The 12787-nt window shown below is 43.7% G+C and overlaps 1 protein-coding gene across 3 annotated transcripts in view; it reads right to left on the bottom strand.

The window, feature by feature from the left end:
- Positions 1-12787, bottom strand: part of adgrl2a (adhesion G protein-coupled receptor L2a) — a 95974-nt gene that overhangs the window by 24455 nt on the left and 58732 nt on the right. For all 3 annotated transcript variants that reach the window (XM_083970747.1, XM_083970745.1, XM_083970746.1), the window contains exon 5: positions 10537-11337. In XM_083970747.1, coding sequence (XP_083826873.1) covers positions 10537-11337 — 801 coding nt within the window. The remainder of the gene's footprint in view (positions 1-10536; positions 11338-12787) is intronic.

The following is a 12787-nucleotide window of genomic DNA, read 5'->3' as shown; positions in this document are numbered from 1 at the left end:
CTAATGTACCACAAAAACCTTAGTAGTGTGCCCTGTAAGTAACATTTCTAATTTTTTTCTCAACATGTTCAACACTGTAATGCTTATACATCCAAGTATCCTGTTGTGTAAATTGCTGCTAAGTGCTTTGTGCAACAAGCGTATTTGCCTTCCCGTTGACTATGGCTTATCCAAGGCACTCAGTCGGCAGCGAACAAGACAATAATTACAGTAACATCCTCTTGCCTGGCAATCATTCTTGCCTGGGAGATTTCGTGAAATGGCTGATTGAATTTCACTAAAGCAACACAGAACCTGTACGTGTAGCCATAGCGCCTGAACCTTCATTTTACACTTGTTTCTCCCTACAACTCATACTCTGATAAAGTAGGTGCGCAGTAACTCATGCAATGCCCCCGGCAAAAACAATGTTTCAGTCCCATGAAAGGAGAAAATAGTGCACTCCTTACATTTAACATGAGCCACTAAGGAAAAACTATGAAGACATTTTTCATGTGATACACCAGAGAAGTGTGAGCCGCACTATAATTACATATCATAAAAGTCGAACATGAGGGAGTTTCATAGATGAAATGTTGATAAACACTAACTATTTGATATAAATCTAGCACACTCACGAGTGCAAAAAGAAAGTAGAACAACCCCAGCCTCCACACAAAAAAAAGATTGTTGGTGGAATTTAAAAGGAAAAGCTATATCAGTCAAAGGAGCTCTGATTGGAATGCAATGCGCATACTGAATCTAATCACATTTGAGTACTTTGATTTCCTCCATTAGGCTGCCTGTAGAGCATGCAGAGAATGTGAAGAGGTGCTGTTACACTGCTGGAGCTGAGCACAGCCGTTGTCAGTATAGTACAACCTCTGGTGAAATCATCGAACAGACACGGCGGCGGAGAGTCAAAGAGAGGAGGGAGTCAGAGGCAGGACGAGGGGAATACAGAGAGAGAGAGGCCGAGGGGTGGAGGGCTGGGGGCGTCAGATGAACACAAAGAAAACGATGACAGGGAAATTTAGAGACAACAGGGCCCGAGTTGGAGAAGGAGAGGACCGTTTCTGTCTTTCAGTGGATTGGAGGAGAGGCAGGCAGCCGGGCCCCAGGCACCAACACCTTCATATCTATTGCCTCCATTGGATAATGGGTTTGGCTGATAGCCCCCCACCCCCAGCAGACACACACATAGTACACACCACTGCTACTATCACCATAGGCCCCACGGTGTGGATGAAAGGCTTCAGCACAGTTGAGCTGAAGGGAAATCGTCTTTGAGGCTGGCTGCTACCTGTGGCGAATTAGGCTCTATTGACCAGAGGAGATGACTCTGTGTGCTCCCTCCTGGTGGGGGCTGTAGGACAACATACACACAGATGCACGGCACGCACACACACACAAGCAGGTGACATGAAGGTGTACACAGCTGACTGGCTGTTTTGACACTGAGCTGAAGGCAGATTTGGCTGGCTGGCTTTACCCGAGCCTCCTTTCCTCTTGCCCCTCCTCCCCTACCTGTATCCTTTTACTCAACACAGTGAAATTCTCGGCTGCACGGCTCGTCACAGTGGTTGAAAGACAACCTGTGCTTAGTGTCCTTTCAGCACTAGCATTTAGCTGGCTGGGAGAAATGCCTGTCTCTATTCTGCACCAATACCCTTTTATTGCCATAAAACCTTGTTTTTTTCCTTTTTCTTTTTGTTTTTTACGACTTGTTGTGAAGACTCACAGAGGTGAAAGCAATAGTCACTCTAAACACTCAAAAACAAATATCTTTCTGGTCAAGTTTCACACTACAGCGTGCAATGTCTAAAGGAAATGAATGCGTGTCCACATTGCACAGTGTGCAAATTATCATCATTGTTTCTCTTAAAACAACTGGGTCAGGCTTGTTTGGCAAAGCTCCAGAAGTTCCCCAAGAAACCATGGGGCCCTTTCTGGATTTCTCATTTCCAAAGTATGAAAGATGATAAGGATAAGATCCCGGTCTCAATGGGTGGGGAGTTTAGAACCCAGACAGAAATAAAATGAAAATGAATCGCTGTTCGACAGCATGATTTAAGATAAAGGGCTCGCAGCTACAACCAATAAATCAAAGAGGCATCTGCTGTAATCCAAGCACATTCCTTCAGCATGTCAACTAACAACTGTATCTTGTCTACGCCCCTCACTCAAGAGTGCTTGCTTGTCATGGCTCGCTGGGATGTCAGACTGCACGCTCTAGTAACAACATGAACAATTAAACCTCTTTGAAGTGTTTTTAATGCCTTTCCCTTTTTTTGGCTACCTGCTAACAACAATAAAACAGTGGAAGTAATTAATGTTACACTGGGTTAATACAAGGCTAGAACTAATGGGTTTGGCTCTCCTGAAGCTTCGGAGAGGGATTGCCCTCTAGCAAACTGGATGGCTTTGAGGAAAGGGTGTGAGTTGGATTTGCTGACCCAATGTCTGTGCTGCCCGAGACAGAAAAGCTGTGCTGGCATCAGTAGAAGTTGCTGTATCGTTGTGCACCGTCATAAAATACAGCTGTACATTAAACAGCTTCATTAACAAGACACATTATGAAAAGGACATAAGTAGAAAGGCTAAAATAATCCTGTTGGGAGGCTTCATTTCATGTTTGTGATGCAAACTAATCCTCTTTCCTGTGTGAAAAAGGCTAATGTGAATGTAGGCTATATGCTTCCCAGAGAGATTCGTGCACAAACAATGCCACCTCTCTGACCACTGCTGCTCCTGTGTACATAGCGTGTCCGCCTATAATCCTGCCAGCAACACAATAATCTTATTACCTTTATGACATAGCTTGGTTTAATTTAATCCAATGAAAGCTGGGAGGAATTAACCCATAGGTATTAAAATGGACACTCCTCGCAGGCAGTCACTTCTTCACACAGATGTGTAAGTGGATAAGTTCATAAGACCAGGCTGTGAGCGATGGGCACTGATCCGCTGGTAGTGCTGCTGCAGCCTTTTCTGTAGCTTTTGTTATTCATAGCACGGACCAAATATTTCAGTTTCCCACTGTGGAAACACACTGAATACTTTCCCTGTGCAATAGTCCTTTGATTATGACAAAAGAAGCAAATCCCACATTTGGGCTATATAGTGAAACCAGGACAGGCTCCTTGATTATTATGTCTCTGCTGCACTCTGCCCAAGGGGAACCTTCAATTAGCTGTCATAGAGTGTGAGCGCGTGGAGTGATATTCTCCAAAGTACCGCCAATAGTCAGAACAGACTTATTCATAACCTGTTTGTGCGATTCAACGCCTACACATTGTTGCACTTGAATGTATCTCAGTGGTTCTGTTATTACCACTGGGGTTATAGGTCTGAGATTGATGACAGACAATGAGACAGGAATCCAGGAGAGGAGCACAGCTTTTCGAGTGTTGTCAGAGCATATGTATACATGCCAGCTCTCAGGAAATGAGCGCACACACACGTAGGCATGCACGCACGCACACACACACACACACGCCCTGATGAGACTTTACCGGGACTCAGTAGTCATGCCGGGGTGACAAATGAGAACCGACAGCGTGTGTGTCTTTTGTATTATGCTTAATGGCTTCACTTTCAGTAGGCACCGCATGGTTGTTCATCAGGTTAATGTTTCATACACATTATCAGGTGCTGTTTATCTTGCATGGGAGGGAAAAAGGGTAAGAGAACACACATTTAGCATTTGTTTCAGCTAATTTGCCACATAAAAAGTTAAAAGAATTATTAGATCTCGCCGGTCCCCTCGTCTGTCATGGAATAATCTCATGTGAAACGGGGCTGATTAGGAGATTTGTCTCTTTGTTAGCGTTTTTGTGGGAGACTTATTTTGTGCAAAAGGTAAAATAGAGAGAGAGAAGAATCGTGTCTTTTGTTCCCTGAAACGTGGCTCCTGGGTGGTAATCACCTCCTAATGGAAAAGCAATAGAAAAAGTTAACAAGTCAATGGAACCTCAAATAATTCAAAGTCTGTTTCTGCAGTCAGAAGAGCGCCGTGCTCAGTCTTTGCGAGGGGACCAAGAGAATCTGGTGGATGGAAAATAAATGAATAACTCATCAGCTTTCAAGTCGTTGGGCACAGATCATAGGTTAATTGAAATAAGGTGTTGAACTGTGAAAAAACAGCGTGTAAATTATTCCCTCTGCTAATGCTACAGCAGAAATATCTCTGTTTCCAACATGCATTTGGCTCAATACCCCTTGATACAGACTTGCTTTAAAGTTCATATGGAAATGGAGCTGTTCTTGAGTATGAAATAGTGTGATGATTTATAATATGTTTGTGATGCATTTTGATATCTACCAATAATAACAATAATACACAAAGGAAATTGGATTACACGTCTTTCACTCTGCGCTGCATTTGTAGCTGTGGAGGGGAACATGGCGTATGATTGCTTGTGTATCAGCAGTAAATATGAGGAAAGCTGAGAGAAAATTCGTATAATTTCCCATGAGTCATGTCCTTGTGAGGGTGGGGTACAGTATACGTCCATGTCTTAGGGAACAAAAGCTAATAGCTGGATTATGTTATTTACTGCTGTCTCCAATATTTCTCTTTCGCACAATATAAACACATTGATTCATATGGGCACAGGCAGGCGAGCAGGAGTGCACTCCCACACATACACACGCAAGCAAAGACATGCTTATAAACACATGTACACATTCATATACAACCTCACACACAAAATGACACCAAAGTATAGAGAACAGACATAGCAGCTGCCAGACTAAAGCCTCCTTTTTTTCCTCCTCCTTGCAGCTCTCTCGGTACTGTACGTGCCTCACATTTCAAGCATTAACTCTAAGTGTGCCAAGCGGACTGATATTTAATGCCGTGCACACAGGAGGGGTGTCTATTTCAGAGGACTTTGCACGCACTTGCACGCAGATACGCATCCATGAGGTGGCACATGCAGCTGTGTGACACGAAGAGTCATGCGAGCCCGCATACGCATAGATTAGAGAAACGCACATAGACACAATAATCAGGCCTGTGTGAAACAAATCTCCTCAAAGGCGGGTGTCAGGGAGTGATGGGGGACCATTGTGATGTCTGGGTAATAATTCTTTTAATATGCCTTGTTTCACAGTCAGACTGTAATCAAACAAGAGACTGGATCCCCTTGGCTATAGGGCTCAGTGCAACCATAATCACCCCCACCACCCTCCCCCTCTTCTCTTTTTTCGTGTCAAACAACTCTTTGTGACATTCTAAATCATAACCCCGGGTTTGCTGTTGCCCACATGCTTGTACGCTGTCAGCAGATCATTTGGCCACGCTGTGCACAGTAGTTCAACATCAGCGGGTAAGACGTTCCAGGGGGAAGTGGTAACTAGCAGCTTGGGATTATAAGAAAACATTATCCTGAGGTGTGTTTCTGTATGAAGGGGGTGAAGAGATGGTCTTCCCCCGACCGGCAACAACTGGGCCTCATGTCTTACGATGTTGGCCGAGCTGCAGACATCATGATCGGATTTCAGAGGAGACAGGTGACCCAACGACCTCATGCGCTGAATAGCCTTTATTGCCACCAGACACTGGGTGGTTAGGTATTATCCCACGATGTAATATCAGAGATACTGTGAACAAGAGTGTAAATCCCCATCGTGGGATTTCCCCCCTTTTTATCGCCCGAGTTAAATTCACCCCTATATCGTAACTAAGAATGAGACCAGTGGGTCATGGTGTCGACAGAATAATGTCGCACTGTGTCATAAAATGGTGGTTTAAAAAAGCTACATGGGAGGAATAAAGAATTGAGGCTGGCATATATGGAGATACTGTAGTCCAGCAGTAAAGGAAGAAGCCTTTTCTTGAAGATAGCGCCCTAGCATCTCAGATATCCTCACAGCTTACACAGAAGACAGCTGAAAACATCAGGACTTATGGAATTAGCCGGTCCCGGCTATACATACAGGCCTAGATTCATTTATTCATCTGGAGCTGTTGGCTGCAGATGGTCATATATTATATGGTGAGATGTGGTTAATGCTGAAAAAAGCCTCAAGAAGTTTACCTTAACACAGAAGAACATGGGAATGGACCAGAAAAAGTTGATTTTAATAGCAACTTTGAAGCCCCACTTTACAATAATCTTTCAAAAGTTGCTAAATGTCTACATTGTAATCATATGCATAAAATATAAACTTTGTTCCACCAGTGAATAAGTATTTCTGATCCCTGACCATCATTTGTGACAGCCATCTTTGTGCCCTTGTTGTGTGCGCACAGTTCCCTAAAGGCACAGTTAAGGATTTACTTAAATCCTGTCATTTAGTGTGCCCTGCCCTCATTGGGAATGATTTGAACAGTCTGACCTGGACTTTAGCCGGACCTCAGGAGAGAAGCCAAACAGACGCATACATGTGTGGACACGCATGCCCAGAAATGGAAATGTCCAGATGTGAGCTAAACTTAAGCAAGTTATGCTTTCTGCATCTGTGAGTACGCTTTGGGTCTGCTTAGGGTCCATGTGACGTAAGTTTCATCATTAGAGTGTATGTGAGGCTCCAAGGGCATTATCCCCAACATGTGCTCCTCCAAGCAGACTAGAAAGACGTATAATAACAGCAACTACACGTCCGTGTTGTCCGCAGCTGTCCGTGTGTATAAGTGAGTATAATGGAGGCCTAAGAAGAACAATGACAGTCCACAGGCAGAGGGAGGGAAAATGGACATAAAAAAATACAGATATTGACCGAAGAAAGACAGAAACAGCTAGACTGACTGCAATAGAGAGATAATGAAAGAGAGAGACAATAAGATGGAAGCACACAGAGAAAGAAACGACAAGAAACAGAATATGACAGGAGGACAGAAAAACAAAAACAAAAAGGGTGATTTTCCACATCAATACCCTCTCCTTTCACACCAACTGTGTCCACTTGGGCAGCTGACAGGGGGTTGGGGAGAGGGAGAGAGGGAGGGAGGAAGAAGAGGAGGGGGAACGGAGGGGAGGTTGTTGTTGTCAAGACAAACAAACAAATTGGCCACTTTTAATACATCCTGATCCCTGCTCCAGTGCTACGGTTGAAGGTGGAGGAGACTCACCACCTGAGGTGGCTATGGAGACTTGATGTTGATGTTGGAACTATCTCTCCCTCTGTGTCTCTGTTCTCTCTCTAAAGTTTCCATGCGCAAGTCAACCTCTATGTGGGCACGGCAGAAGACAGGGATGAATCATGGTGATGCTTATTTGAGAGTTGTATATTCATCAGACTATAAGAGGTAGGCTCTCTGGGGTGACTGCTAATGCGTATGACTCACGAGCATCTGTAACAGCTGAGCATTTTTGCATTGTAAAGCACTTTCCTAACACACAACTATAAGGCATTGTTTTGACCACATGCAGAGTGTTGTAAGCTAATTGGCGAGTTGCGCAAGTGAGCCGTACCTTATAATTTCATACAAATTGGGTCATTCTCTCCCTCACGATCCCTCCTTGCAAATGTATAATTTGAGAGTGCGGCAAAGATTGAAACTGTATGCAAATGTATTGACATTTCAACAATTAAAGAGGAGGTCTTGATTTGCGTGGGTGTTAAGTACAGCCCAGGGCCTTTATATGGAAGTGATTCAGAATCTAATTTTGCGACAAGGGATAAATAAAAGGTTTCCGAGGCTCACCTGTGTCCCATTGAGGCGGGGAATAAAGTCTGTTTGTGCATACTTCTGGTAAAAAATAGCTCTTGATATGCTTACTCAGTGGTTTGAGGCCACATTTTAGAGCTTGGCATGAATAAACGGTCCATAGAAATGGGTATGTAATGAGTTTTCTCTGGGAATACCTCATTTAAATCAATTTAATCATCTCACTTTCAATATGCGACAGAGGAATATGTCTTTCTATTAGCTCCTATATGCAAGAAGGAAAAAACCAGCACAGAGCCACGGTTAAATGAGTGGATTATTGCGCTGTTGGTCAAAGCCAAAAGAGGGACTTACTGACCCATTTAAAGTCCACTTGCAGTGGAGCCGCTTGTTGGATGTGACCCCATCTACACCCCCCATAATCCTACAAGAGATGATCTCGCCTCGACACGAGCAGCGTTATTGGACTTGACAAGATCCCAACTGTCTGCCACACAGGGTCTCAACATCACTTTGATGTGATTGCATTCCATGACGGAGCAAATCATGTGACAGACTTGTTTGTGCACTTGAAAAAAAATGTAGGAAGTGCAGTGCACACTGTCAAATGCATACAGCATCAGTCTCGCTCCCCGCAATTACACTGTTGACTCATGCTCTGTGCCTGCTTTGAAATTCCCTTCAAGACGAAAAATCTGTGGTGAAATTAAAAACCTGCAGATCCTTCTTTTTTCTTTTGAAGAAAAAAGTCAAACAATTAACACAGCTCTAGCATCTACATTAATAATTAGCCATGCTCTGTTGTATTAACAATGCTTTCTGCATGTTAATCTGCTAAGCTTTCACATGATGTGCTTGCAATAATTTGAGCAAAGCTGAAATGTTCTTTTCTTTTTCAGTTTTCCATCTTTTCTTTTTTTCCTCCCCTCCCCTTTTTTTGGCAGAGCGTTGCTTCAAACACATACCTTCAACTTTTAACACCACAAAAGCATTCTGATAGCTCGTTTCAGTGCCTAGTGAAGCAGACATGAAGAAATCACAGAGAGGGCGTCCAGTGACAGCCAGAAAAAAGTGCCATCATTTATGTGCCAACATCAGCCATGTGGGAGGACAAGTTTATTGACATCTTGATGATCATCCTGGACCATTCTCCCTTGCACTCATCGACTGCGACTCAACATACATTAGTCAGCAGCGGGGCCAGGCTCATGTCTCATTTGTCAAGCAGGAAGACCAGAGTCCTTTTTGACATTAAAATAAAGAAGTGTGAATACTGGAGCAAATACAGTATGTCGGGTAGCGCATGTTTCTAAACATATTGGGCAGGAAGGGAAGTGTCTTCCTTTTGGTTGCCTGGGAGGCCTGACTAGGTGAGTATGTCTCTCGTACACACATGCATGCGGGCATGGCAGGGGAGAAATAAGTGGAATGTAGTCCTATTTCAGGCCGGATCCTTTTAAAGACTCTGATTTCGCCATCGGTAATCAGTGTCCATTCAACAAACAAATAAATCAATTGAGCGTGCAGACTGTCTATACACAGCTTATTCCAGGAATCAATAACAGCCAAGCTGAAAATAAAGGCGGTTGTGGAGGCTGTTGTTTGACTGCTTAATAATCAGTTAACTGCATTTAAACACATAACGGCATGTAAAGACATGCTCAAATTCATTATTATTAGATAGTAGAGAAGGTGATATTATGAACACTTCTACACTGGTAAAAATTGGCTCATTTGAAAATCTTTGTAGGAGTGCATGAAATTATTTTCAGGACATGGCTACAATAAGGAGATATATTTTATCTGTAGCATATTCCTGGGCTGTTTTAAATGTATTTGTGACATGGAAATATTTAATTTTACAAATATTCAAACTTCAAACGGACTATTCAGAGTTGGAGAAATAAAAAAAGGAGTCTTTTTTTTTATCTTGCTACTCATGGTTGTTGCAGTATTTTACTCTCTGCATATTAATTCTGTTTTCAAACCTGGGCTTTGTTGCAGTGAGGCTTTCCATGGTCTGGCTAGATTGATGCTGTTCCACTGGCTGAACCCAATTTAGCTGCCTTAGCCCATGTCCTATCAACGCGAAAGTGGACGAGCAAACACATTAATAAATACTGAGCTCTCGGATAATCTGTGGAAAAGTTGCATGACCTCCGTGGCTCATCACTGACTGCGTTGAACATTACGTGGACACAGAACTCTGGGTGTGGAGGGGATTAGGATAATTACTGTTATTATAGTCTCAGTGTAAGGACTATCGCAAGCCTAGGCTAGCATCCCCTCAGCTCTTGACAGCTAAATTAAAAACATACACTGCTAGTATGACCCTGGATGATTGATCCTTCTCCCTTGTGTCTACCATGTCTGTCTCTCTAAGACGGAACCTTGAATCCTTACAACCCGCCTACCAAGTGTGATTTTTTTTTTTAATGGCTGATGGAGATTTGGAGTTTCAGCATCACTGGGGGAATGATCTAACCTTGCCCCAGGCAAGACTTTGCACCTGTCCAGGCACGTATGTTTCCAGAGGTGAGAGTATATTTCTCTCTCCCTGTCTTATACTCTCTGAAAAAAAATGCTAGCAGGGGTCCCTCGAGCTTTAGCACCAGGGACTCACTGAACACCCGGAAACCTCCCCAAATCCCAGAGATACTGATCCCTTATGATATAGTAACTGGCTTCAAGGTGTTGTTTACCACGGAGCCCCACTTGCTTCACCCCCCGAGATGCTTTCCTACACTCCAAAGCTTCCGTAACATATCTAGCACACATTAGATTCTAAATTAAAAATCAGTCGGCTGTGACACTTGATACATAGATGGGGAATATCAAAGTGCACTTGACAGCAACTGAAATCACAATTTCAGCAATGCAATTTAACATTATTGTCTGCAGGAGAAATGATGGGGTGGGGGTGGGGGCTGAACTCTTACCATGTGCTGGATCAGGTGGGCCGAACTCCAGATTGTACCTTAGGATGAAAAAATTATTCCACACATAGAGCTGGTTATCTCGCGGATTGTAATCCACAGCTGCAATGTACTGGTACTGGTTGGGAAAGTGGATATCAACGTATTCCCCACGGTTCTGTTTGGTATTGTAAATGTAATCGATCAGGCTCTTGCTGACCTCGCTTTCATTGTCTTCATAGGTGGAGCGGACCACGTACAGTACTCCACAGACCATGAAGGCATTGGAGGCGGAGCGCTTATCATAGGCTGTGTCCCAGGTAGCCTCAAAACGTAGCGTGTAGGGGTTCAACTGGCTGATTACAATCATGCCGTTGTTCTGCTCTGTGGCGTAGATCACCCACAGCCCGTTCTCGTCTACCGCCAGGTCAATGTCTGTTTTACCACCCCACTTGTAGGGCGACGTGTCGTGGTAGTTGGCGTTGTTGATGATGGCCTCGCCGCTTTTGATTCGAGTCCGCAGGTCAAACTTCACAATGTTGCGCGTACGCTCCTTGTTGAAAAACACGGCCCCGTCATAGACCACGAATCCGGTCCCGTCCACCCGGTGGGGCAGCTTGTAGGTGATGGTCTGCCGGGCGTTCTCGAAGTCATCCAGGGAGGAATACTCAATGAGAGTGTCTGTCCTGTAAGGAGTCCACGGCATGAAGTAGATTTTGTCGCCAGCTTGCAGTGGGTCTTTGCACCAGGCACCAGCTTGTTGTTCCGCTTCAAATAGAAAGGAAGGCTCACCGACAGCTTTCAGAGTCCCAGGACAAAGAAAAACTAGTAATGGGAGAAGAGTAGAATAAAAAAAAAACAGTCGGGGGTTAACATGTGAAAAATAGGACCATATGAATCTAGATGTAATATCAACAAAATCTCTAATGTCTTCGTTTTTGTTTTACAGGTTGTCCACGAGGAGTGGGGACAAACACACATTAAAGAGTGGCCAAAACACAACTAACAGCTATAGCCAATATTCACAAGCAGCATAAGGATTTTGGTTTTGTGCATAGAAAGAAAAAAAGAAATAGGAAAGTTATTAAGCATAATGTTTAAATATATATAGTCTGAAACAAAAAGAAGCTTGGCCTCAGACATTTACTGTTGGGAATAGAACACAAATGAGGGGAAATAGAACAGAAACAAAACTGAACAAAACAATTGGTCCTGTAAACAACAACTAAAGTCACATGGCAACGGACGGGAGAGGTTATGAGAGAGCAGGAGTCGGCAGAGTCTGCAAAGTGTTTGTATGTACTTAGATGTGTCTCGGTTACACCACCTTTTCTACGGTATACACCTGAGAGGCTTGTCATTACAGAGTGGTGCAAATGTCACAACCATTAAAATTTTTTAAAACTTTCATTAAGGGTCTCTTGAGGTGTGTTGGTTGTTGCTCTGAGGCATAGGAGGCATAGGGATCAAGAGAGAAAAGAGCAGCAAGTGGTCAGGTGAGAATAATGGGGAGAAGAGAGAGAGAGTAGGGGAAGGGGGCTTAGAGAGCAAAGGGGACAGTAGAAAGAAATAGCTTGAAAAAAGGGCCAAGAAACACCGTTACCATGGCATGCTATGGAAAAGGGTTTGGAAGCCAGGCAATATGAGATTCTGCTGAGTAGAAAAAGCACCCAGGGAGAATGAGGAGAGGAAGCCCCTGTGGACTGCAGCCAATACACCCCCATTTACATCTTTTGGCTGCTTGTGGCCTGTCTATTTTTTTTTATGGCCAGCTTTACTCCTCTTGTTGCCGTTAACTTTACAGCTGCGGGGTGGTGGGGTTCTATAGATAACGTCTGCGATGGGTTTGTTGGGGCCACCATGGGAAAATAGGTAGTTTACAACCAGATGCCACAAAACAAGGAGCTAGGGTTTGGATCGTGTCTGTTATTTACCTTTTTGCTCCACTTCTATTTTAAGCGTTGGAAGAGAGAATGAAAGGGGTGCAAGGGGAAAAAAAGAGATTAATATGAATAAACTGTCATCGCTACGATCACATATGCAGAAACATGTTATGAAACATGGACAAAGACAGGTACACCTATTCAGAGAAAGCAAGAAAGTTTAGAGAATGTCGACACACAGCCACCAACATCCCGTCTCTGGAACAAAATGGTCAGATTAGAACATGGAGAATGGTCTGATCACATTTGTGATCATGACCAATTGTCACAATTGGTTTACAGCACAGTGGTGGATGGATTTTTTCTTTGACAGACTGCCAACTGCCTGTGAC

Source organism: Trachurus trachurus, assembly GCF_905171665.1.
Source record: "Trachurus trachurus genome assembly, chromosome: 4".
Lineage (NCBI taxonomy): Eukaryota > Metazoa > Chordata > Actinopteri > Carangiformes > Carangidae > Trachurus > Trachurus trachurus.
This window is presented reverse-complemented; position numbering and strand designations above follow the sequence as displayed.